Genomic DNA, 22,923 nt, shown 5'->3' with positions numbered 1-22,923 from the left:
TCACTGCGCCCCTCGGCCGCGCCCCCGCTTCCAGAGCCTTCGGTCCAGCGGTAGTCGGCCCCCCGCCCAGAGTCTCTTGGGTGGAACTAGGAGCGAGGTATCCTTATATTCACCATTCTCACCCTAGTCCTTTGGAGGTTCAGAGGAAAGTCGAAGTTGGGGTTAGGGGAAGGTTTGGGAATGGCTCAAGGTCTGGACTCCGAGGAGTTACCCAGGAACTTCGGTTGGGGCTGGACTTTGAACTTGAAGTATTTGGAAGAAGGATGGGGAAATGAGTACAGTACGGACAGCTGTTAGACTCGAACTCTCAACTCTGGGAGCTGGAAAGATTCGAATTCAGGATCCGAAAGTTCAACTTGGGAACTGAAAGTAGGAATCCAACTTGGAAAATACACTGTAGAAGTGAGAGCAACTTTCTCCCGCTCAACTAATCAAATAGGCTCAGAGTTAACCTGAGCCGCGCTCCGCGGGGCCTTTGTTGCACTTCAGCGAGAGAGAAACGGGTCGGGAGATGGGAAGGGACAGCCAGCCACCTTCGCTGGGGGGTCTTGCCTGAGGGTAGGTACCTGTTCCAGCGCCCCTACAGCTCAAATCGTCTTGTGGGATGCCATCGCCCCCTGGCGGAAAAGACACGAGTTGCAGGTTTCTTTGATAATTTCCATTCTCCTTCGGGAGAAACTGAGTCCCACCCAGGCTGGCTTCCTTCTAGGAACCCTCTCTGCCCTTGGATTTAGAGACAAATTTTCATAGGCCATCTCCTTGTCACTGGGGCCTCAGCTCCTTCATCTGTTAAATAAACTATCGATACCTGCATGCATGCTCAGTCGCTAAGTCGTGTCCGACTCTTTGCGACCCCCGTGGACTGTAGCCCTCCAGACTCCTCCGTCCGTGGGATTTCCCAGGCAAGAATACTGGAGTGGGGTGCCGTTTACTCCTCCAGAAGATCTTCCTCTCCAAGGGACCTTCCCGACTCAGGGATGGAATCCGTGTCTGCTGTGGTTCCTGCACTGGCAAGAGACTTCTTTAACACTAGTCCCTAAGAGGAAGGTAATTATGAGGATTTAGCTCATAGTATGCGCTCAATCTACTTTGATAGTTACCTTGTTGATGGTAATATATTTAAAAATTTTTTTAATTTATAAAGTCCCTTTTCTTGAGACTGTGTGGTCTCCTCCATCATCTACTTCACATCACTTTTTTAAAAATCACCTCCAGAGCATAAATGACTGTCTGGAACTCTTTTATTTGTGTTTTTTTCTCACCGTCTGTCTCCCATGAGACCATCCGCGCCACAGTACAGGGACCTGGTCTGATTTACTGTCAGCTGTATCTCCAGTTGAGCTTCCCAGGTGGCGCTAGTGATAAAGAACCTGCCTGTCAATGCAGGAGACATAGGAGACAACGGGTTCGATTCCTGGGTGGGGAAGATCCCCTGAAGGAGCGCATGACAACCCACTCCAGTATTCTTGCCTGGAGAATCCATGGACAGAAGAGCCTGGTGGACTGGGGTCCATAGGATGGCAAAAAGTCGGACATGACTTAGCACGCACACACGCACGTATCCCCAGTATCTGTCACACAATAGATGCTTAATATGTAGTTAGTCAAGGACTGAGTGAACCATGGAGCTCAAGACGTGTCTCTGTGGTCTTACTGAATTCTCACAACCTCAGCAGTTACAGATGTGGAAGCAGCGGCTCCAGTAGTAAAGTCGCTTGCTGGAGGACCCTGTTTCAGTTCTTTGTTCATTCAAACAATATATGGTTCAGTAGTCCCTTCTGGTTTCTGGGCACTTTGATACAGCAGTGGTCACAACAGCTTCAGCCCCTGCTTGCCCAGGATGTGGTTAAGGATTATATTATTTTTATGACAGACCTGAATATTGCATATACTGTGTGCCAAATACAGATGTAGGCACTTTCCTCATACCTCATTCCATCTTCCTAATAGTTCTGCTATTGTTATTCTCATTTTAGAGGTGAGCAAACTGACCTACATGGAGAAACTGAGTTACTGGTACTAGGTCACACTGCAAGTAAAGAATCCTGGGGAAAATTAAGCACAGAGATGAGCTTGCTTATGACGAAAGATTTATCATCAGTGACCCAGATAGAGGACCAGTATCTCCTCCTTTTTTATTCTACTTATTTATTTTTGGCTGCACTGGGTCTTCCTTGCTGCCTGCGGGCTTTTCTCTTGCTGCCAGCAGTGGGGGCTGTTTTTCGTTGCAGAGCATGGGCTTCTCACTGCGGTGGCTTCTCTTGTGGAGCATGGGCTCCAGGCGTGTGGGCTCAGTAGTTGTGGTGAATGGGCTTAGTTGCCTTGTTCTCGGCATGTGGGATTTTCCTAGACCTGGGATCCAACCCTCGTCCCCTGCATCGGCAGGCAGATTCTTAAAAACTGGATCACCAGGGAAGTCTGGACCAGTATCTTCTAACTTAAAATAACTAAGAACCCAGAATTTGAGATTCCATTTGGTCTTCTTTTTGGCGAGCCATGCAACATGTGGAAGCGTAGTTCCCCAACCAGGAATTGAACCCATGACCCTGCATTGGGAGCTCAGAGTCTTAACCATCAGGGAAGTTCCCCTAGAATTTGAGGTTCCTTTTGTGAGGGTCAAATAAAGACATTTTCAGATGAACAAGACTCAGAAATTGCCTATCTAGAACCTTCTCTGAAAGAGTTAGAAGAGAATGTACTCTAGCAAGAAGCAAATTAATTCAGAAGGAAGAATTTTATAAAAAGTAACAAAATTGTTAAGGGTTGAATTGTGGCCCCCCAAAAGATACGTTGAGTCCTAACCTCCATTACTTCAGAATGTGACTTTATTTGGAAATAAGGTTCGATTCCTGGGTCGGGAAGATCCGCTGGAGAAGGGATAGGCTACCCACTTCAGTATTTGTGGACTTCCCTTGTGGCTCAACTGGTAAAGAATCTGCCTGCAGTGGGGGAGACCTGGTTTTGATCCCTGGCTTGGGAAAATGCCCTGGAGAAGGGAAAGGCTACCCACTCCAGTATTACGGCATAGAGAATTCCATGGACTATACAGTCCATGGGGTCGCAAAGAGTTGGACACGACTGAGCTACTTTCACTTTCAAGGTCCTTAGAGACAAATTAAAATGGGGTCATTGGTGCATGCGTGCTCAGCCACTCTTTGCAACCCCATGGACTGTAGCTCACCAGGACCCTCTGTCCATGGGATTTCCTAGGCAAGAATATTGGAGTGGGCTGCCATTTCCTTCTCCAGGGGATCTTCCCAGATCAGGGATGGAACCTGTGTCTCCTGCATTGACAGGCAGATTCTATACTACTGAGCCACCAGGGAAGCCCAGGAAATTATGCATCAATTATAGAAATAAAAATTAATTAGAAAAAATATTTTACAGTAGGCTCCTAACAAAAGGCAAAATCAATGGAGAGATAAAGACAATATGTTCATGGATATCAAAAAAGATGTCAGTCTTCTTGTCATTAATTCATCAGTCCAGTGCAATTCCCATCCCAATCTCAATAGGAGTTGTCAGGGAACTAGCTAGAAAAGCAGCCACTAAAATCCATCTAGAAGAGAAAAGGGACAGGAATGGTAAAGACAGATTTGAAACTGAACAGAGGTGGGAGACTACCCTCATATGATATCAAAACATATCTAAATAAACAGTTTGGCATGGAGGCAAGAAGCGGATTTAGAGATCAATGAAATATAATAGAAATGTCAGAGATCGACCTGTGGATATATGGGAATGTGACAGATGACAACAGTGGAATATAAAAAACCAGGGGAAAGGACTGACTTTCTCTCTCTCTCGTTTTGTTTTGTTTTGGCTGCTTGGCAGTGAGGCTTGTGGTATCTTAGTTCTCCAACCTGGGATGGAACTGGATCCCAGCAATGAAAGTGCCAATTCCTAACCTCTGGACCGCCAGGGAATTCCCAGAACTGCCTTTTCAAATAAATGGTGTTGGGGACTTCCCTGATGGTTCAGTGGCTAAGACTCCACATTCCCAATGTAGGGGGCCCTGAATGGGGAACTAGATCTCACATACCTCAATGAAGATAGAAGAGCCTGAATTATGCAACTAAGACCCAGCACAGCGAAATAAATTTAAGATAATAATAATAAAATAAATGGTACTGGGACAACTGCCTATATCCATCATAAATCCCTACCTTAACACATGTTCAAAAATAAGTCTCATGTGGATTCAACACAAAAAGAAAATCAAAACTAGGAAAGTATTAAAAAAATGATAGCCTATATTTATGACCTTGGGGTATGCATGCCTCCATGCCAAGTCACTTCAATCGTGTCTGACTCTTTGCAACCCTATGGACTGTAGCCTGCCAGGCTCCTCTGTCCATGGGATTCTCTAGGCAAGAAAACTGGAGTGGGTTGCCATGCCCTCCTCCAGGGGATCTTCCCGACCCAGGGATTGAACCCACGTCTCTTATGTCTCCTGCAATGGTAGGTGGGTTCTTTACCACTAGCATCACCTGGGAAGCTCCTTTGGGTATGGCAAGCCTCTTAAACATACCAAAAGTCAGGATAGACTAGATTGATAAATAGGTGCACATAAACACTAAGAATTTCTGTGTGAGGAACATAAATAGATAAAGTTAAAATATAAAGTACAAACTAGGAGGAAATGTTTGGAATATATGTAAGTGACTAACAGGATTGGAATTCATAAAGCACCCCTGCAAATTAATAGTAATAAAAAAGGCATACAACCCCATTTTAAAAATGGGCAAAGGATATGAGCAACCAATTCACAGAAAACAAAATATTTAAGGGCAATAAACTCACGAAAAAATGTTCTCTTCTTAGTAATCAGAGAGTTACAAGTTGGAACAGTGTGATACGATCTTTCAGGAAATGACTAATACTAACTCATCAACCAGGTCTCTGCTCAGATGTCCCTTCCTCTAGGAAGCTCTTCCTGGCCCTCGGGCTGCATTAGGTGTTCCTGTCCCCACCCTGCTCCCTGGCCCTCTGGGGTCTCCTATCGAGCCCTGCCCACTCTGGGTCGCCTCTGTTGGGAAACAGGTCTGTCTCTCCGAATGCGTTGTGAGCTCCAAGAGAGCAGAGCGGGGCTGTCGTTATCCTTGGTCACCACTGTGTCACTAGAAGTGCCTCGCACAGAGCTGGGAACAGAGGAGGCGCTCTGGGATCATATGTGGAATTAATGAATGAACGGGGAAACAGGCCAAGTCAGTGACAGAACTGGGATTCAAACCCAGGTCTGTACAGAGAGAAGGAACCTAGTTTGATATGCTGCCATCTCTTCTCCTTTAAGCCTTGCCCAGAGCCCGGGCACACTAGAGGCGTTCAATGCTGCTGCTGCTGCTAAGTCGCTTCAGTCGTGTCCGACTCTGTGCGACCCCATAGACGGCAGCCCACCAGGCTCCCCGTCCCTGGGATTCTCCAGGCAAGAACACTGGAGTGGGTTTGCCATTTCCTTCTCCAATGCATGAAAGGGAAAAGTGAAAGGGAAGTCGCTCAGTCGTGTCCGACTCGTAGCGACCCCATGGACTGCAGACCACCAGGCTCCTCTGTCCATGGGATTTTCCAGGCAAGAGTACTGGAGTGTGGTGCCATTGCCTTCTCCGGAGGCGTTCAATAAGGGCACTGAAATCAAACGGCTTGGCAACCCAAGACGCTCAGGGCGAGAGGTCGACAGCTCTCTCCAACCCAAACCTCAGGACCATAGAGAGCTGCAGTCCTCCAGGACCATAGAGAGCTGCGCCAGGACCGCCCCTCTACTCTACTCTTTTGGGGAACGTCGGGAGCGGGCTACAGGGCTAGAGAGGCCGGAAGTGCGGCGAGCCTGGGGCCGCGCTGGCCGCGCGGGCGGTGGGAAGCCTCTATCTCCCTCCGGTCTTTTCCTCGCGGCCCGGGGGCAAGCAGGTGGGTCCTCGGGGAGCTAAGACTTCCGGGCTAGGGCGAGAGGGGTCGGGGGTGGAGACTGCCGGCGGCGATTGGTAGCTGCCAGTCAATCGGTACAGCGTCTAAGAGATGGAGGAAGTGGAGCTAGGGGAAGGTATCCAGGTGCGAGCCCTGGGGACGGGACGGACGCATGGTTGGGGACTGTGGTCGGGCCTGGCAAACGGAAGGTGGGGAACTGTGAGGGCGGGAGAAAAGAAGGTTGGGGCCCTGGAGGGCGTGGCGAATGGAGAGTGTGGACTGGTAAGGGGAGGGGCAAGCTGGAGGTGGTGGCTGGCTGGGGCGGGGCCTTATAGAACTTGGCTCCTTCCCTGGGTGTCTGGAGCTGGACGCTATCGAGCCCTGGACTTTTTTTTGCGGTTGGAAGTGGGGGGCGACTGTGACTGGAGGTGGCGGGGGGGTTCCTGCTGGAGAATGCCGATGTCTCTTTGGCTCCCAACACCACGTCTTCATTTTCAGGCCCCAGAAGGAGCTTGCGATGGACGAAGAGGGAGTACACAAGCCCGCTGGCCCACCCACAAGGAAGAAATTCCTCATTCCTATGGAGGAGGATGTGGTCCCTCCTCCTGGGGTAGGACTAGGAGATGAGGGAACCGCTGAGAGGCTTGGGGGAGTTGGTTAGGAGGAAGGGGCCTGTAGGACCGCCGTGTGGGTTAGGAAATGTTGGGGCCTGGGTCACCTTGAGAAGACAGTCCTTTGACCTACGCAGGTCTCAGTTTCCCTATCTGTAAAATGTCATAGGAGGGCTAAGGCAAAGTTAGAAAACAGGCACCAAGGGGACTAGTTCTGGAATGTTTCACGTGGTCAGCACCTTGGTTCTGCAAAAGCGTGAATTTATTGCTGAACTTAAAGAATCGGAAGGTTTTGCGATTTGAATGGAGAAGGCAATGGCACCCCACTCCAGTACTCTTGCCTGGAAAATCCCATGGACGGAGGAGCCTGGTAGGCTGCAGACCATGGGGTTGTGAAGAGTCGGACACGACTGAGCGACTTCCCTTTCACTTTTCCCTTTCATGCATTGGAGAAGGAAATGGCAACCCACTCCAGTGTTCTTGCCTGGAGAATCCCAGGGATGGGGGAACCTGGTGGGCCGCCATCTATGGGGTCGCACAGAGTCGGACACGACTGAAGCGACTTAGCAGCAGCAGCAGCAATTTTGAAATAAGTCTGCACATCTCACATCTGGTAAATAAAGGATCTGGCAGCACGGAATTCTTAACCCCACAGGAACACAATTGGCTGGTGCTAAGTACTGGCTGCCACCTATGTGCTATGAAGAAAAAGAAAGTAAGCTAAGGATATTCAGCGTGATGGGAAGGGAGAGCTCCTTTAGATAGAACAGTTAAGGGAGGGCTTCTTGGAGGAGATGATGCCTTTAGTGAGATGTAAAAGAGGTGAGGGAGCCAGCTCTGTGATATGGGGCAGAAGGAAACAGCCAGTGCAGAGGCCCTGAGGTGAGAGAGAACCTGATGCATTTTAGGGCAGCAAGAAGGCCGGTGGGGCTGGAGTAGACAAAACCAGGGGGAGGAGATAGAAAGGGAGATCTCTAAGGCGGAGGGGCAGGGACAGCTCTTTAAAGGTCTGGAGGGCTGTGCTGACAGCTTCGGCTTTTACTGTAAGGCAAGAGCCATCTCAGGGCTCTGAGCAGAGGAGGGGCATGGTGTGACTCAGCGTGGGGAGCAGACGAGGGGCTAAGGGCCAGTGAGGGAACTGGTGAGGAAGTGACCGCAGTGGCAGAGGGAGAGAAGACGGTGGCTGGGACCAGGGTGGCAGTGGCCGAGGAGGTAGGAAGAAGTGGCTGGATTCAGACTTCAGGTGCCCTCTCACATCTCTTCCCACAGGCCAAGCCTTTATTCAGATCTACACGGAGCCTGCCCACCGTGGAGACCTCACCCCCGCCAGGCCCTCAGACCTACGCTGAGTATGCCCTCTCTGGACCTCCAGGCAGGGCTGAAGCCACACGCCCAGTGGGGCCAGAACCCCTGGCAGGAGAGACCCCCAACCAGGCCCCCAAACCAGGAGCAAAATCCAATAGCATCATTGTGAGCCCCCGGCAGGTGAGGACGGGAATGGAGAAGTGGGACTTTGGACTTTCTGGTGGGAAATGCATTTTTAAGGAGGGCTTTCTGGTTGGCAAGGAAGGTCTGAGTTCCAACTGTTATGCTCTCAATAGCACCATTCATCCATTCAGCTAGTGTGTGTGGGTTGAGGATGCCCCATGTCCTAGTCCTTTCGGGCTGTTCTAACAAAAATACCGTAGACTAGTAGCTTAAAGAGTAAACATTTATTTCTCACAGTTCTGGAGGCTGGGAAGTCCAAGATCAGGGGGCTGGCAGGTTCCATGTCTAGTGAGGACCTGCTTCCTGGTTCATAGCCAGCTGTCTTCTCACTATGTCCTCATAGCTTCAGAAGGGGCTAGGAGCTCCTGGAGTCTCTTTTATAGAAACACTAATCCCATTCATGACACTTGCGCCTCCATGACCTTATTACCAGCCTTTACCTCCTAATAAAGAATCTGCCTGCAATGCAGGAGCTGCAGCTTTGATCCCTGGCTTGGCAAGATCCCCTGGAGGAGGGCATGGCAATCCACTCTAGTATTCTTGCCTGGAGAATCCTATGGACAGAGGAGCCTGGAGGGCTACAGCTCTTGGGGTCGCACAGAGTTGGACACGACTAAAGTGACGCAGCACACAGCACGTACCGTCACACTGGGGGTTAGAATTTGGCCTATGAATTTTGGGGAGACACAGGCATTCAGTCCATAATGCCCCAACTCTTTTTTTAAAAACGATATTTATATACATATTTATTTGGCTGCACCAGGTCTTAGTTGCAGCAGGTGGGATCTGGTTCCCTGAGCAGAGGTGGAACCCAGGCCCCCTGCATTAGGAGCTCAGAATCTTAAACCCTGGATCACCAGGAAAGTCCTGCCCCAACTGTTCTGGTTGGGGCTGTGAGTGTATTCATGCAGCTCCATCTTCTGACCCCAGTTTTGTCCATTTATTTAAAAACTACTGAACACAGGCCCAAGTTTGAATCCCGCTCTGCCACACTGTAGCTGTGTCTTGGGCAGGTGACCTAGCCCCTCTGAGCCACTTATAATCCTCATAGGTGGTCAGAGTTTACCTGATGCTGCTCTAGGCTCTGGGGACAGGAGACAAAGTCTCTGTCATTGATGGGGCTGGCATTTTGGAGGGAGAGAGTACACGATGATAATAGTAAGATCCAAGAACATGAAATGATGCTCAAAATTGTGAGCCATCGGGGAAGTACGAGCCAAAACCACAATGAGATACCACTTCATACCCACGGGGATGGCTTGAATCAAAAGCGTAGATAATACCGAGGGTGGGGAGGACCTGGAATCCTCGTACACTGCTGGTGGGAATATGAAATGGTGTGGCCACTTTGGAAAACAGTCTGGCAGTTCCTTGGATGTTTAATCATAGAGTTACCATATGGCCCAGAAATTCCACCTCTAGGATATACCATACATTTGGGTTTTATATTCTAGGTATATACTGGGTATATACATTTGAGTTTATACTTTCCATTGATTGTGAAAATGCTGCTGTGAACATTTAGGTACCACTGTTTGTGTGGACATGTTTCCAGTTCTCTTGGGTATTTATCTAGGTGTAGATTGGCTGGGTCATGTGGCAACGCTGTGCTTAACTTTCTCAGGCACCCCCAAACTGTCTTCTAAAAGGCTGCACCACTTTATGTTCCCATCCAGCTGTGGATGAAGGTTGCATCTCTGCCATATCCTCCCCACTTGTCATTGTTGGTCTTTTGGATTTTGGCCATTCTAGGAGGGTGTGAAGTGGACAGAACAATCCTTTAAAAATTAAAGTCAGATCCTGCCTCTCCCTTACCCAGAGCCCTTCCATGGCTCCTGGTGTCTCAGGTCGAGATGCCCCAGGGCTGCAGACCCTTCCCACCCCAGCTTCTTTGACCACACACCACCTCCCCGCTCCCCCCACAAGAGCAGATCCACACCGTCATTCGAGCCAAATTCCACTTCACTTGGTGATTACATGTTCATCCTCCAGGTACTTTTTTGGAGGGCAGTGTGCTGGGTCTTTGTTGCTGCACACGGGCTTTCTCTAGTTGTGGGAAGTGGGGGCTACTCTCTGGTTGGGATCCGTGGGCTTCTCATTGCGGTGGCCTCTCGTTGCAGAGCGCAGGCCCTAGAGTGCGTGGGCTCAGTAGCTGTGGTCCCAGGCTCTAGAGCGCAGGCTTGATCGTTGTGGTCGCTGTGGTGCAGGCGCTTAGTCGCTCCGCAGCATATGGAATCTTCCCAGACCAGGGACTGAACCCGCATCCTGCATTGGCAAGAGGCTTCTTTACCACTGAGCTTCCAGGAAAGTCCCCCAAGATGCCTTTGTTTAATGTCTGTGTCCCCCACAGGGGCCGGGATCTGTGTCCTCTTGGTCAGACTTAGACACAAAGTGGGTTCTCAGATACCTATAAATAGATCAGCGCTTGACTTGCTCAGAGTATTTCTGTCTTGGGTAGAGTGTGAGGTAGAGAGTAGAGTGTAAGGGGGTGTTTAGAGGGAGGCGTCTGCTCAGCAGATGCCAGGGGTCTAACCCTGTGGAGGGTCACAGGCACCGTGAGGAGCTTCCTCCTGAGGGCAGTGGGGAGCCAGAGCAGGGCTTAGAGCAGGGGAAGGGCAGGTTTGTGCTTTAGGAGGAGCTGTCTAGCTCCTGTTTGGAGGGTAGCCAGGAGGGGCAGGGGACCAGGAGGAGGTAGGGTGGGAGCCGTGGCACTGGAAGGGGAAGCATTTCTGGGGGATGCTTAGAAGCTAGATGTCCTACTTGGGGGAGGGGAGGGAGAGGGAAGCCCTAGGTCTCTGGATGGTGGGGTCATCCCTGAGTTGGGGCTGGGAGGGGTAGCAGGTATGGGGGCCAGTGAGGTAGACACTTGGGAACAGGTGTCCATTGGGCCACAGGACACATAAACTGGGGCTGGGAGAGAAGACTGAGCCCGAGAGAGATCCAGGGACCCTTAGGTTAAGGCCGAGGGCTAGGGAAGGCTTCCCTGGTGGGTCAGTGGTAAGGAATCCACCTGCCAATGCAGGAGACGTGAGTTCCATCCCTGGGTCACGAAGATCCCCTGGAGAAGGAATTGGCCACCCACTCCAGTATTCTCGCCTGGGAATCCACCAGAGAAGCCTGTCCAGCTACGACTGAAGCGACTAAAGAACAGGGCCCGGGAGGAGGGGCCTAGGTCAGAGTTCCAGCACCAAGAACATTCCGGGCTGAGGGGGGCGGGTCTGAGGAGAGGAGGAGAGTGGAGCTGGAGAAGCCCCAGGTGCAAAGCAGGAGGAAGGTGGGGAGGGGCGGAGCGGAGGCAGGAGGAGGGCCCTGGGGTGGCGGTGGGTGCGGTGGTCCCAGGGCCCCCCTGCTAATGGCTTCGCTCCTCCATCCACCCAGAGGGGCAACCCTGTGCTGAGGTTCGTGCGCAACGTGCCCTGGGAGTTTGGGGATGTGCTCCCCGACTACGTGCTGGGCCAGAGTACCTGTGCCCTCTTCCTCAGGTGAGCGCTGGGGCCGCCCACCCTCCAGACGGCCTGGAAGGGGGGTGCTCCGGGTGTTCTTGGCTGTCCAGGGGGTGTGGGGGAGACCCCCAGGCACGGCCCTGTCATCTCTGGGCCTCGGTGTGACCCCGTGGAGGAGGTAGAGATCTTGGCTCGTAAGTGCCCAGCACAAGAGCAGAGGTCCCAGGTCCGAGGGAGGAGAGGCCGGGGCCGGAACTCCTGCCTCTGAGGGAGGAGGGGGCCTCATGCCGCAGACCCTCAGAACTGGAGCCAAAGTTTCAGTAACCTTCACCAATTAAACACTCCTGGGGGCCCTTCTTCAGACAGAGCCAGACAGGGGAAGTGAAACTTCTTAAGTTCCTGTCCTCCCTGTGGGGTATGGAGCTGGCAGCTACTGGGCAGAGACACCCCTTTGTTCCTGGGTGGCAAATCTGTCCCACCCCTCCCTGACAGCACCCTCAGAGGCCAAAGCAGGCAGTCCCGGGGGCGGGTAGGTGGGCCCTGCTTCCCCAGACCAACTGTGCAGCGCCCCGTGACCCTAACCCTCCAGGAACGAGCGCTCTCTAGGGTCTCTGTGCTCTACCTGAAACCCGAGGTCTTCTCTTCCTTGGTGAAGAGTCCGGGGGTCCACCCTTCCAGGGAGCCAGAGTCAGGTAGCTCTCGCTGCCAGGCCCCCCTGTGCTCCCTTCTTGAAGGGTGACCTTGGGCAAGACACTTAACCTCTCTGAACCTCAGACCCTGGCAAGCCTGTCTGCCTCAGTCTCCAAGCCCTCCAGCCAGAGGGAAGAAGGAGGGCTTCTGGGGTGTCTCAGCCAGAGACCTCCCAACGCCTCTCTCTCTCCCGCCACCCCCCAGCCTCCGCTACCACAACCTCCACCCAGACTACATCCACCAGCGGCTGCAGAGCCTGGGGAAGAGCTACGCCCTGCGGGTCCTGCTCATCCAGGTGGACGTGGTAAGCAGGGGTCAGTCCCCTGGGCCTCAGTGTCCCCATCTGTGAAATGGGGAGCCTTGGGCCTCCTGGTTGCCAGGTGGGTGTTGAGTCCTTTCCAAGGAGGAATGCAAGTCGGAACCTCAGTGGGGAGTTTCTTGCATCTGAGCTGCAACCTGTGTTGGCAGGGAGATGGGATGGTCAGATTACCCATCTCTCCTTCCGCACGCACCACCCCGCCTTCAGCCAGGCCCAGCCCTTTGCCACCTAAATATTTCTTCAACCTGTTTCTTTCTCTCTGTTCTCGCAGCCCCGCCCTGATCCAGGCCCTTGCTTCTCCTGCCTGGGTCTCTGCCCCAGCCTTCTCATCTTGTGGCCTTCAGCTTTGCCCCTTTGCAAGCGGAGGGCTCTTCAAACACAAAGACCCAGGGTCCAAACCCCCCACAGCCCCTCAGGGCCCTGTGTGAAGCCCTGCATGACCCAATCCCTGCCCTACTCTCCCAGCTCATCTCTCAGCTTCCAACGATCACCCTTGCATTTCACACCTTCCATCCCATAGCAGTGAATTTTATTTCTTCAAGCCCTCTCTGCCTTCCCTTCATTTGCACACACCGTTCCCTGTCTGAAATTCCCTTTTCTGCTGTCCTTTGTTACCCTCACTCTTCATCCTCCTTCAGGTCCCAGCTCAGATGTTCCCTCCTCCAGGAAGCTCTCTCTGATCCCCCAGGCACAACAGATGCTCCTCTGGCTTCTCCACCTCAGCCCTGGGCGCGCTGGGTCATCACTGTCTAGGGATGGGCCTGTCCTTTTCATCGACTGTCCCCAGAAGACAGAGTCAGGGCTGGCCTGGTCACTGCTGGATCCTGAGACTGCCGTGCCTGGATCAGGCACCCCATCAGAGAATAGGAAGTGTCGGTTGAGTGAAAGGCTCTTGGCTTCCTAAGGTGCTCAGCCTTTAAGACTCTTTAACTCCTTGCTTTCTCCCAGACCCCTCATTCTGGTTTTCTTCTCAGAAAGATCCTCAGCAGGCCCTCAAGGAGCTGGCTAAGATGTGCATCCTGGCCGACTGCACCCTGATCCTTGCCTGGAGGTGAGATGGAGGCTCCCCCTCAGGTCAGGCTCCATCCCGAGAGTTCTTCCCCCTTCCGCCCCCAGACCTTCCTTCTTCCTCCCAGGAATGCCCTGTGTGAGCCTGGTCCAGGCACTGCCTCTCTGGGCGTCAATTTCTTTTTTAAGACATTTTATTTATTATTTATTTATTTATTTTTGGCTGTGCCGGGTCTTTGTTGCTGCACGCGGGCTTTCTCTACTTGCAGCGATGGAGCGAGCAGGGGCGGCTCGCTGGTTGTGGTGCGTGGGCCTCTCACTGCAGTGGCTTCTCTTGCCGTGGAGCACAGGCTCTAGAGCTCACAGGCTCTAGAGCTCACAGGCTCAGTAGTTGTGGCACACGGGCTTAGTTGCCCTGAGACATGTGGGATCTTCATTCCCCGACCAGGTATCAAATCCGTGTCCCCTTCATTGGCAGGCAGATTCTTAACCACTGGACCACCAGGAGAGTCCCTGGGCTTCACTTTCTTTATCTATAAGCCAGGGTCTTAATATCTTTCTCACAGGGTTGTAGGCACAAAAGAAGGTGACATAGATGAAATTCCCAGGACCATGCTAGGCACTTATGAGTTAGACCTGGCTAAAACCTGGCTGCCCAGTCTAGGTTTATAAAGACCATTTTGATTGGTTCTCCACAGGAAAAAGAGATCCCTTCCTCACACCATAATCAGAACAAAGTCTTGATGATTATAGACATAAAAAGAAAAACTACAGTGAAAGTATAAGAAATCATATATATATATGGCTTCCCTGGTAGCTCAGCTGGTAAAGAATCCCCCTGCAATGCAGGAGACCCTGGTTCGATCCCTGGGTTGGGAAGATCCCCTGGAGAAGGGAACAGCTACCCACTCCAGTGTTCTGGCCTGGAGAATTCCATGGACTGTATACAGTTCATGCAGTCACAAACAGTTGGACATGACTGAGTTTGACTTTCATCTCTATCTATCTATATAATGTTCTTGTGCTGGGAAAGGTTTTCAAAGCAAGACTCAAAACCCAGAAGCCATAAAGGAAAAGGCTGATGTGAGAAAATTAAAATTTTAAACTGCTGGATAGTAAGAGATACTCTAGACAAAGTTAAAAGATAAGCGACACACTGAGAGGAAATACTTGCTGTCTATGACACAAAGACGTAAGACCCTAATTTACTTTTCTTTTGGAAGGAACCTTTATTTATGTGTTTGTTTTTGGCTGTGCTGGGTCTTCGTTGCTGTCTGCAGGCTTTGTCTAGTTGTGGCGAGCGGTGGCTTCTCTTGTTGCGGAGCGCAGGCTCCAGGCTGCTCCAGCTTCGGTAGCTGTGGCTCACAGGCCCTTCAGTAATTGCATTTCCTGGGCTCTGGAGTTCGGGCTCAGTAGTTGTGGTGCACGGGCTTAGTTGCTCTGAGGCATGTGGAATCTTCCTGGCCCAGGGATTGAACCTGTGTCCCCTGCATTGGCAGACGGATTCTTATCCACTGCGCCACCAGGGAAGTCCTAAGATCCCTAATTTATATGTTTACATATAAATGTTATATTTATACAGTTCAAAAAATTTACATGTTTATATTCACAGGAATGTATTTAAACATGTATTATGTATTTATATATATAAAGGACCTCCTACAAATCAGTAAGAAAACTAGCCCAGGAGCTCCCTGGTGGCCTAGTGGTGAGGGGATCCTGGGCTTTCACTGCGGTGGCCTGGGTTCAATCCCTGGCTGAGGAACCGAAATCCTGCAAGCCATGCAGTGCTGCCAAAAAAAAAAAAGCCTGAAGTCTAAAGCAAGTTGTCAAGAAGACATGAAAAAACTGTCAGCCACACAGTTTGTCAGGAAATGTCAATTTTCAAAGAACAAGGTGTTATTTTTCACCCATTAATTTGGTGAAAACGTCAAGAAATAGGCACCTGCATGTTTGGTTAGCAGGAGACTTGACTGGTGATTAAAGCAGAAAATAGTCATACTCTTTAATGCAGTTCTTCCTCCTGTGAGTCTCCTTCACTCCTCAGGTTTAGCTCAGTTCTGACACTCTCTTGGAGATAAGGTTGGATCCCCCAGGTTAATGGCTCACAGAGCTACCCAGCCCACACACGCTGCAGGCGCCAGTCGCAAGCCCAGGGAATCACCTGTGCTCTGAACAGCGGCTGCAGGTTAAGACCTCCAATGACCCTTCCTCAGGTTTGATTATTTTGCTAGCACGGTTCTCAGGACTCAGGGAAACACTTATATTTACTAGTTCATTACAGGATACACTTAAGGATACAAACAGGTACACGGGCAAGGTCTGCGAGGGTCCTGAGCACAGCAGCTTCTGTCCCAGGGAGCTGGGTGTATGTAACCCTCCCGGCGTGGATGTGCTTGCCAGCCTGGAACTCCCTAAATCCCAGGGTTAGTGTTGAGATTCTATGGCGGCTTCTCACATAGGCATGGTCACTTATTAACTCCATTTCCAGCCCCTCTCCCCTCTAGAGGATTGGGGGTGGGGTGGGAAATTCCAAGCTTCTAATCCTGGCTTGGACTTTCCAGATACTAGCCTCCCATCTAGGAGCCACCCAGGGTCACCTCTGTGGAACAGAAGAAGCCCTTGGTGATCTTATCACTTGGGAATTTACAGGGGTTTGGAGCTCTGTGTCAGACACAGGGACGGAGACCAGTATATATTTTCTGTTAGCTCGAAGAAGCCTTTTCAGACTGGCTTCTTTAAGGTTTCTCCGTGTCTTTTTTTTTTAATTCATTTGGCTGCATGGGGTCTTAGTTGTGGCATGCAGGTTCTTTTAGCTGAAGCATGGGGGATAGTTAGTTCAGGATGCAAACTCTTATTTGCATGTGAGCTCTAGTTCCCTGATCAGGGATTGAACCTGGGGCCCCTGCATTGGGAGCATGGAATCTTAGCCACTGGACCACCAGGGAAGTTCCCCTCCACGTCTTTTCACATCTTGGTAGTTCATTTGCTATCACTTTACTACTCACAGTCTGAATCCACATTCTTTTCCAGCTGTGTAGTCTTCTGCCTGTAGCCCCTTGATGGCGGACACTGGGCTGACTCCCAGGGTTTCGCTGTTACAGCAACCCTCCCACTACTGCCCCCAACCCCAGGGATGGGCTTTGAGGTCAAAGGGTACATGTATTTGTCATTCTGTGTCCTCTCTAGGGCTATGTCACCGCTATACTTTTTGACTACTTAGAAAAATGTGCTTATGTATTAGTTATATATTAAAACAGAAGCAAGTATGAAAAATTGCTCTCTCTTTGCTGTGGGAGGTAGCACAGTGGCGTATGGGGAGCCCGGCGGTGTGATCTTGGGCAAGTGACTCAACCCCACTCGTCTGTTTCCCCCTCCATTGTCACGGATTGAAAATAACTGCCTTACAAGATCTCTCAAGAGAGCCCAAAAGCTTCTGAAGATAAAGGGCTTTGAATGGTGTCTGGAATGCGGCTAGGCCCCCACACGGGGAGTATTTCCCATGTCTGTATATCCAAACTGGGGAATATTTTGGACCCATTAAGTAAATGGGGTCGAGGGACTTTCCTAGTGCTTCAGTGACTGAGACTCCGTGTTCCCAAGGCAGGGGGCCCGGGTTCGAACCCTGAACTACTCAGGGAACTAAATACCACATGCTGCAACTGAAGATCCTACCTGCTGCAACTAAGACCTGCCACAGACAAATAAAGACACAAATATTTTTTAAAAAGTAAATGGGGTCGAGCTCTGTCTTCCGATGTGGAAGAGTGTCCTCATTGTACTGGGGAACAAAAGTGAAATTGAGGAAGTGGATACAGCATGTCCTGGACAAATGATTAAGAACAATAACAGTCCCCTCTGCGACTAGAACAAAAGCAACAAAGCCCACAGAAAGACACAGAATTTTAAAAATGAGTATTCTTTTGAGAATATAAATTAGTGTTTAATCAACAAACATTGTCCTCTAGCTAGACTTTGAAGGCTAAGAAAATGCCTGAAGACAAACATTTGAGGAAAAAGGCCAGCTTTTTCCTGGTGTGAATAAACTTGGGTTCCTCTATTCCGCACACAGACAGGCCCGTTTAGTGATTTATTGTTTCAACTACTTTGGAGACAGTTAATTACATGTCAGAAAAACCCAGTGCCTAATGGAAACATGAATGGTGACTGTGAGGTTAGTTGCAGCAGTCAGCTTCTAGAACTTTCCTTTTGAAGGTGTGCTGCATATAAAACCTCCCTCCCAGAATAGCTAACATTTCTTAAATAGGCTTCTAAGCACCAGGCATGGCACTTAAGCGTGTGGACTTGTTTAATGGTCATTAGCATCCACCCCTCTTCCCTAGTGGCTCAGTCGGTAGAGAATATGCCTGCAATGCAGGAGACTGGGGTTCAATCTCTGGGTCGGGAAGATTTCCTGGAGAAGGGTATGGCAACCCATTCCAGTATTCTTGCCTGGAGAATCCCATGGACAGAGGAGCCTCGCGGGCTACAGTCCATAGGGTTGGAGAGAGTCGGACACAACTGAGTGACTAACACTTAGAACTTAGCATCCACCCCACTTGACAGGTGAGACAACCAAGGCCCAGAGAGAGAAAAATTGTTGGCCCAGGGTAACTCAGGTGGGAAGTGGGGCCTGAACCCCACTGGTCAGGCTCCCAAGCTATGGCCCTTAGCCATAAGTCTTAGAAAAGACCTGTCAAGATGTGCCCGCCCAGCAGGGGTTACTGCCAGGGGACATTTAGGCAAGGTTGAGAGCATTCGTTTCTCTATATTAAAAGTTTGGAATTCTAGCATCAGCAAATGAAATTAATGTAAAACATGACCCTCCTGCCCTCTTCCCCTGACCCGAATGTCTCACCCCAGCCCCGAGGAGGCCGGGCGGTACCTGGAGACGTACAAGGCCTACGAGCAGAAGCCAGCCGATCTCCTGATGGAGAAGCTGGAGCAGGACTTCGTTTCCCGGGTGAGGCACCCTCCCCTCCCTGCCTGGGCCTCCCCCCAGCTCCTTTGGGGGTCTGAGCTGCAGTCCTGATCTCAAGTCACACCTCTCCCCCCTCAACCCCACCCTCAGCTTCCAGTCACTTCTGCCCCAACAGCAGCTAGCAGGGTCTTCCTAAGCCTGCTTTCTTCAGCTCAAAACCCTTGGGTGGGGACTTCCCTGCTGGTCCAGTGGCTAAGCCTCTGAGCTCCCAATGCAGGGGGCCTGGGTTCGATCCCTGGTTGGGGAACTAGATCCCACATGCCACAACTGAGTTTGAGAGCCACAACTAAACCTCCTGCATGCCACAACTAATGCTTGGCATAGCCAAATAAATATTAAACAAACAAACACCAAAACCCTCCCATGGCTCCCCAGTACCCTCACCACACTCTCCAAGGTCCTGCCTGTTTGACCCGGCAGCCCCACCTACCCCCTACCTCCTCATTCTGTCACTTCTGTGTCCATTCCTGTTCTTCTGTTGATTAGTTGCCTGATCTGGTCTTTCCCCTATCTCAGCTCCAATGCTTCCTTCTCCAGGAAGTCTTCCGGGATCCCCAGGTCAGGTCAAGTGCCCCCACTGGGCTCCCTCAGCCCTGCCCATCTGGGTCACTGTGTCTGGAACTGATCTCCCTCTCACAGTGGACTAGGAGCTCCAGGAGGGCAGGGCTGGGGCTGTCTCAGACCTGTCGTGTCCCCAGTACCACCAAACACTCAGGGAGTGCTCAGAGAATATTTGCTGACTGAACTGAACTGGGGCTCCAATGATAGGGTAATGGAGGATGCCCCCAGCCACCCTTGTGCAGGGTGTTGTGAGAACCCCCATTTTTCGAAAATGTAGGCCCAGAGAGGTCAGTTCCTATGCCCAGGGTCTCACAGGGAGAAGGCAGTGGGGCCTGGTTTTGAACTCAGGTCCAACTTCAGAGCCTACAGTCTTCCCCGGGGCAGAACCAGCTCAAGATAAATGACTTTTATCTTCTCATCCCATGACCAGCACCCTCTCAGCTAGTTGGGGATCACTCTGAGATGACCTTTTAATCATCAAAACACATAATCAAAAAACATACCCCCAAAGCATTACTGAGCGCTTCCTGCATGCAGAGCAGCCTAGGGACACAGCAGTGACCCAGTGGCGCCCTCAGAGGCTCAGTCTTGTTTTCCTTTCTTCTCCCACCTCTGCCCCCCTCTCCTTTCCCTCCAGGTGACTGAATGTCTGACCACCGTCAAGTCAGTCAACAAAACGGACAGTCAGACCCTCCTGACCACTTTTGGGGTGAGGAACAATTCCCTTGTGCCGATTTACATTTCTACCTGCTTTGCTTTTCGAGGGAGCTGCCCACCTATTTCCTTCTACCTCCCAGTGCCCCCTGCCCATCCTTCCTGCCTCCCCCGGCCCCTGCAGGATCTCCCTGCCCTCCGGAATATTGTACACCCACCGAGCAGCTGGGGGCAGGGGAGGTTTTGGGTTTATTTCCCCTGACCACTCACTTCTACCTTCCTCAGTCTCTGGAACAGCTTATAGCTGCATCCCGGGAAGATCTGTCCTTGTGCCCAGGTCTGGGACCCCAGAAGGTAAGAGCCTGGGGAAATGGGCTTGAGGGGCTAAGGGCAGGAGGGAGCCCCAAAGAAATGGGACTGCAGATTCCAAAGTTCTGAGGTTTCAGAAGGCCCAGAGAGGGTGGGAACCAGCCCAACCTCACACAGCCAGTCTGGAATAGAATCTAGATCTGACTACTTCTCTGCTCGCCCCCACAATGTCCCCTCCAACTGAGGAGAAAAAGAATCAGAAGCCCACTCCAATGTATCAAACAAATGGCTCATTTAATGACGGGTTCCTTTTCTTCCTTCCCCCCTCTCCAGGCCCGAAGGCTGTTTGATGTCTTCCACGAGCCCTTCTTGAAAGTGCCCCACTGACCCCAGATGCCAAGGAGGTCTTCGGTGTAATAATAAAGCACTTTTTTCTGGCCCAGCTCTGGCTGGTGTGCTGGTATGGTCAGTGGGAGGGGGGTTCTCTGCTCTCGCTTTCTGATGGCCCAGGTGGCCACCTTCAGCTTGTCTGAGTTGCAGTCATCGGTTTCCCCGGAGGACACTTACATGGGATCCTGCTGCGGCTTCTTCTTCCGCTTCCTCTCCTGTCCCTTGGGAGCCACCTGCCCAGACTCGGGATTCAGCGGGGGCTCTGGCATCTCCTCCTGGGGTGCTGCCTCAGGCACCTGGCTTTTCTGGCCCTGCTTTTTCCTCTTCTTAGTGGATGCTGGATCTGCCCTAACCTCAGGCTGCCCCTCATCTGGCAGCTCAGGCTCCATCATCTCGCCTTGGGGGTTAGTCATCTCAGTCCCAGGCTCTGTCGCTAGATGCCCTCTTTCCTTCTTCTTCTTCTTGGTGGATGCTAGAGCTGCCTGAGGCTCAGCAGCACCTGGCAGCTCGGGCTCCATCCCCTCTGCCTGTGGCTCCACCACCTCTGTCCCTGGCTCCATCATCACATTTTGCTGTTTTTCTTTCTTCCTTCTCTTTTTGGGGGATCCCAGAGCTGCCTCAGCCTGTGCCTGCACATCAGGTGGCAGGTCAGGCTCCATCACCTCCCCTGCGAGCTTCAGAGGCTTCACCTCTGGCTCCGTCGCCTCCATCCCTGGCTCCCTCATCCCTTTGTACCTCTTTTCCTTTTTCTTCTTCTTTGAGGACGGCAGTGGGATGGCTTCCTCCTGTGGCTCCATCTTCACCTGCAGCTGAGACTCCGCTGTTGTCCCCTCCACCGGCTCCATCTCTCCTGGCTCCTTCTGCTTCTTCCTCTTCTTTCTGGGGGACAGGACTGTCTCTTCCAGAGGCTCCCTTTTAACCCTGAGTTCTAGCTCCTCCACCGTCTTTTCTTTGGACTCTGGCATCCCTGTTTCTGGCTTGACCATTTCTACAGACTCTTTGGGCTTCTTTTTCCTCTTCCTAGTGGTGGATGGGGACAGTGCTCCTGAAGGCTCCAGCCTCTCAGCAACGGGCTCTGTTGCCAGTGGCTCTGTCGCCTCCAGTTCTTTCAGCTGGTGCTTTTTTTCCTTCTTCCCCACATCCGGCTCCAGGGACCCCAAAGCTGTGTCCACTTCCAGGGCCCCATGCTCATTCACTGCCTCCTGAGGAACTGAGGCTTCTGGAAAGTGTCTCTTCTTTTTCCTCTTCCCTGAGGCCAGGGACTTCAAGGCCAAGACGGACCCAGGCCCTGTGACCGGCGGGCTGCCTCCAAAGGCACAGAACCGAGGCCTCAGGCCAGGGGGGATCTGTGGTGGGGGACTTGCAGGAATGGACTGCAGTAGAGTCCCTCTAAGGGATTCCTGGGGACCCTCAAAGATCCTCAGGCTGCCCTGGGGTGCCACAGCACAGGTGAGTCCCCCTCCTGCCTCCGCTGAGGGGGCCAGCAGGGTTGCTTCTCCTCCAGCTCTGGGGCCACTGCTGCTGAGAACCCTGTAGCGGTGCCGCTTGCCTGCCAACTTGCCCTTCACAATCTGGGAGCCAGAGAGAGGCACGAGTCGTCCATTGAGGCTGAAAGTTGAAAAGAGGAGGGCAGAAGCTTGATCAGATTCTTTTGGTGGGACAGGGGACAGCAGTTGAGATGCAGCATTTCTGGGTTCCCCAAGAAAGCCCCTTTAAGTACCCCACTTCATTCAGCCACTGGGGTGAGAAATGTTCCCCGGAATTGGCGTGGGACCTCTTACCAGTCTGGGGCGAAGTCCACAGGGGCCTGGATGAGCCACAGCTCTGTATCTGGGCCAGTCAATGCCTCCAAAGAGAAACGACTGTGTTCTGAGGCTGGGGGCGTCGCAGTAAAGTTGGGGGGACAAGAAAACCGAGCAGCACCTGCAGAAGGGGAAATGGTCATTTGTGCCCATCCAGTCCTCCAGGGCGCGCCTATCGGTCCATTGGTCTCAACTTCTTGAGAGCCCCAATCCTCTTACCACGCCTTCCCTCTCTCCTGTCTGTTCCCCAGAGGCGCGCCTATATCCGCCATCCCAATCCTAGTTCTCCCCACCAGTATCCCCCCAACCCCCCGACCCTCAAATATCCTCTATCTGAATGCCTCCCCGTCCCCACCATCCTCCGGGGGATACACTCTACGCTTGGTCAGATTCTTTTGGTGAGACGGGGGTAGCAGCTGAGAAGAGGCATTTCTGGTTTCCTTAGGAAAACCCTTCTAGATTTCCCCCAGGTTTAGCCACTGGGGAGAGAAGCATGGTCCGGTCTCAGAAGAAGTCTCTTTTTTTACGTCCGAACGCTCCAGGGCGCCCCTTTCTCTTCCCGCCAGCCATCTCTCTGCACCCTGTAGGCCCGCCGTGAAGCAACTCACTGCCGGACGGGGTTCCCGCCATCCCTGGACCCATGCCTCAGGTAGACCAAGCAACTCAGGCCCCGCCGCCGACCACGTGAAACCAGAGGTGGGGCCTCGTCTGTGACCGTTCATGTGGCACGGGAGCGCGGGAGGTGTCGCTCGGAGCCCGCTCTCTC

The 22,923-nt window shown here is 51.9% G+C and overlaps 2 protein-coding genes across 4 annotated transcripts in view; one reads left to right on the top strand and one right to left on the bottom strand.

The window, feature by feature from the left end:
* Positions 1-20,407, top strand: part of ERCC1 (ERCC excision repair 1, endonuclease non-catalytic subunit) — a 49,733-nt gene extending 29,326 nt beyond the window's left edge. Inside the window, exons 1-10 of one of the 3 annotated variants that reach the window (XM_006067515.4) lie at positions 5,750-5,904; positions 6,400-6,511; positions 7,782-7,997; positions 11,379-11,482; positions 12,338-12,437; positions 13,427-13,503; positions 18,324-18,423; positions 19,640-19,711; positions 19,942-20,010; positions 20,299-20,407. In XM_006067515.4, coding sequence (XP_006067577.1) covers positions 6,419-6,511; positions 7,782-7,997; positions 11,379-11,482; positions 12,338-12,437; positions 13,427-13,503; positions 18,324-18,423; positions 19,640-19,711; positions 19,942-20,010; positions 20,299-20,352 — 885 coding nt within the window. In that variant the 5' untranslated portion in view covers positions 5,750-5,904; positions 6,400-6,418 and the 3' untranslated portion in view covers positions 20,353-20,407. Of the gene's footprint in view, positions 1-5,749; positions 6,046-6,399; positions 6,512-7,781; positions 7,998-11,378; positions 11,483-12,337; positions 12,438-13,426; positions 13,504-18,323; positions 18,424-19,639; positions 19,712-19,941; positions 20,011-20,298 lie in introns of those variants that run through there. The other 2 variants (XM_006067516.4, XM_025269329.3) reach the window with 2 other exon arrangements.
* POLR1G (RNA polymerase I subunit G) lies at positions 20,241-22,917 on the bottom strand. Its single transcript, XM_006067514.4, has 3 exons — positions 22,766-22,917; positions 22,137-22,278; positions 20,241-21,963 (listed from the first exon to the last, which is right to left on the bottom strand). Exons 1-3 carry the CDS (start codon positions 22,797-22,799, stop codon positions 20,529-20,531), a joined length of 1,611 nt encoding a protein of 536 aa, XP_006067576.3. The 5' UTR covers positions 22,800-22,917; the 3' UTR covers positions 20,241-20,528.
* Between the last annotated feature and the right edge of the window lie 6 nt (positions 22,918-22,923).

Source organism: Bubalus bubalis, chromosome 18, assembly GCF_019923935.1.
Source record: "Bubalus bubalis isolate 160015118507 breed Murrah chromosome 18, NDDB_SH_1, whole genome shotgun sequence".
NCBI classification, from domain to species: Eukaryota; Metazoa; Chordata; class Mammalia; order Artiodactyla; family Bovidae; genus Bubalus; species Bubalus bubalis.
The sequence above is the reverse complement of the archived record's forward strand: the minus strand, read 5'-3'. Positions and strand labels throughout refer to the sequence as shown.

What these genes read in the sequence shown, in the direction of transcription:
- POLR1G (XM_006067514.4), bottom strand. Translation starts at nt 22,799, where the DNA reads ATGGGTCCAGGGATGGCGGGAACCCCGTCCGGCA. An exon ending in GGCGGGAACCCCGTCCGGCA is followed by an intron (nt 22,279 to 22,765) that starts GTGAGTTGCTTC and finishes CCCCTTCTGCAG; the next exon opens with GTGCTGCTCGGTTTTCTTGT. An exon ending in GTGGACTTCGCCCCAGACTG is followed by an intron (nt 21,964 to 22,136) that starts GTAAGAGGTCCC and finishes TTCAACTTTCAG; the next exon opens with CCTCAATGGACGACTCGTGC.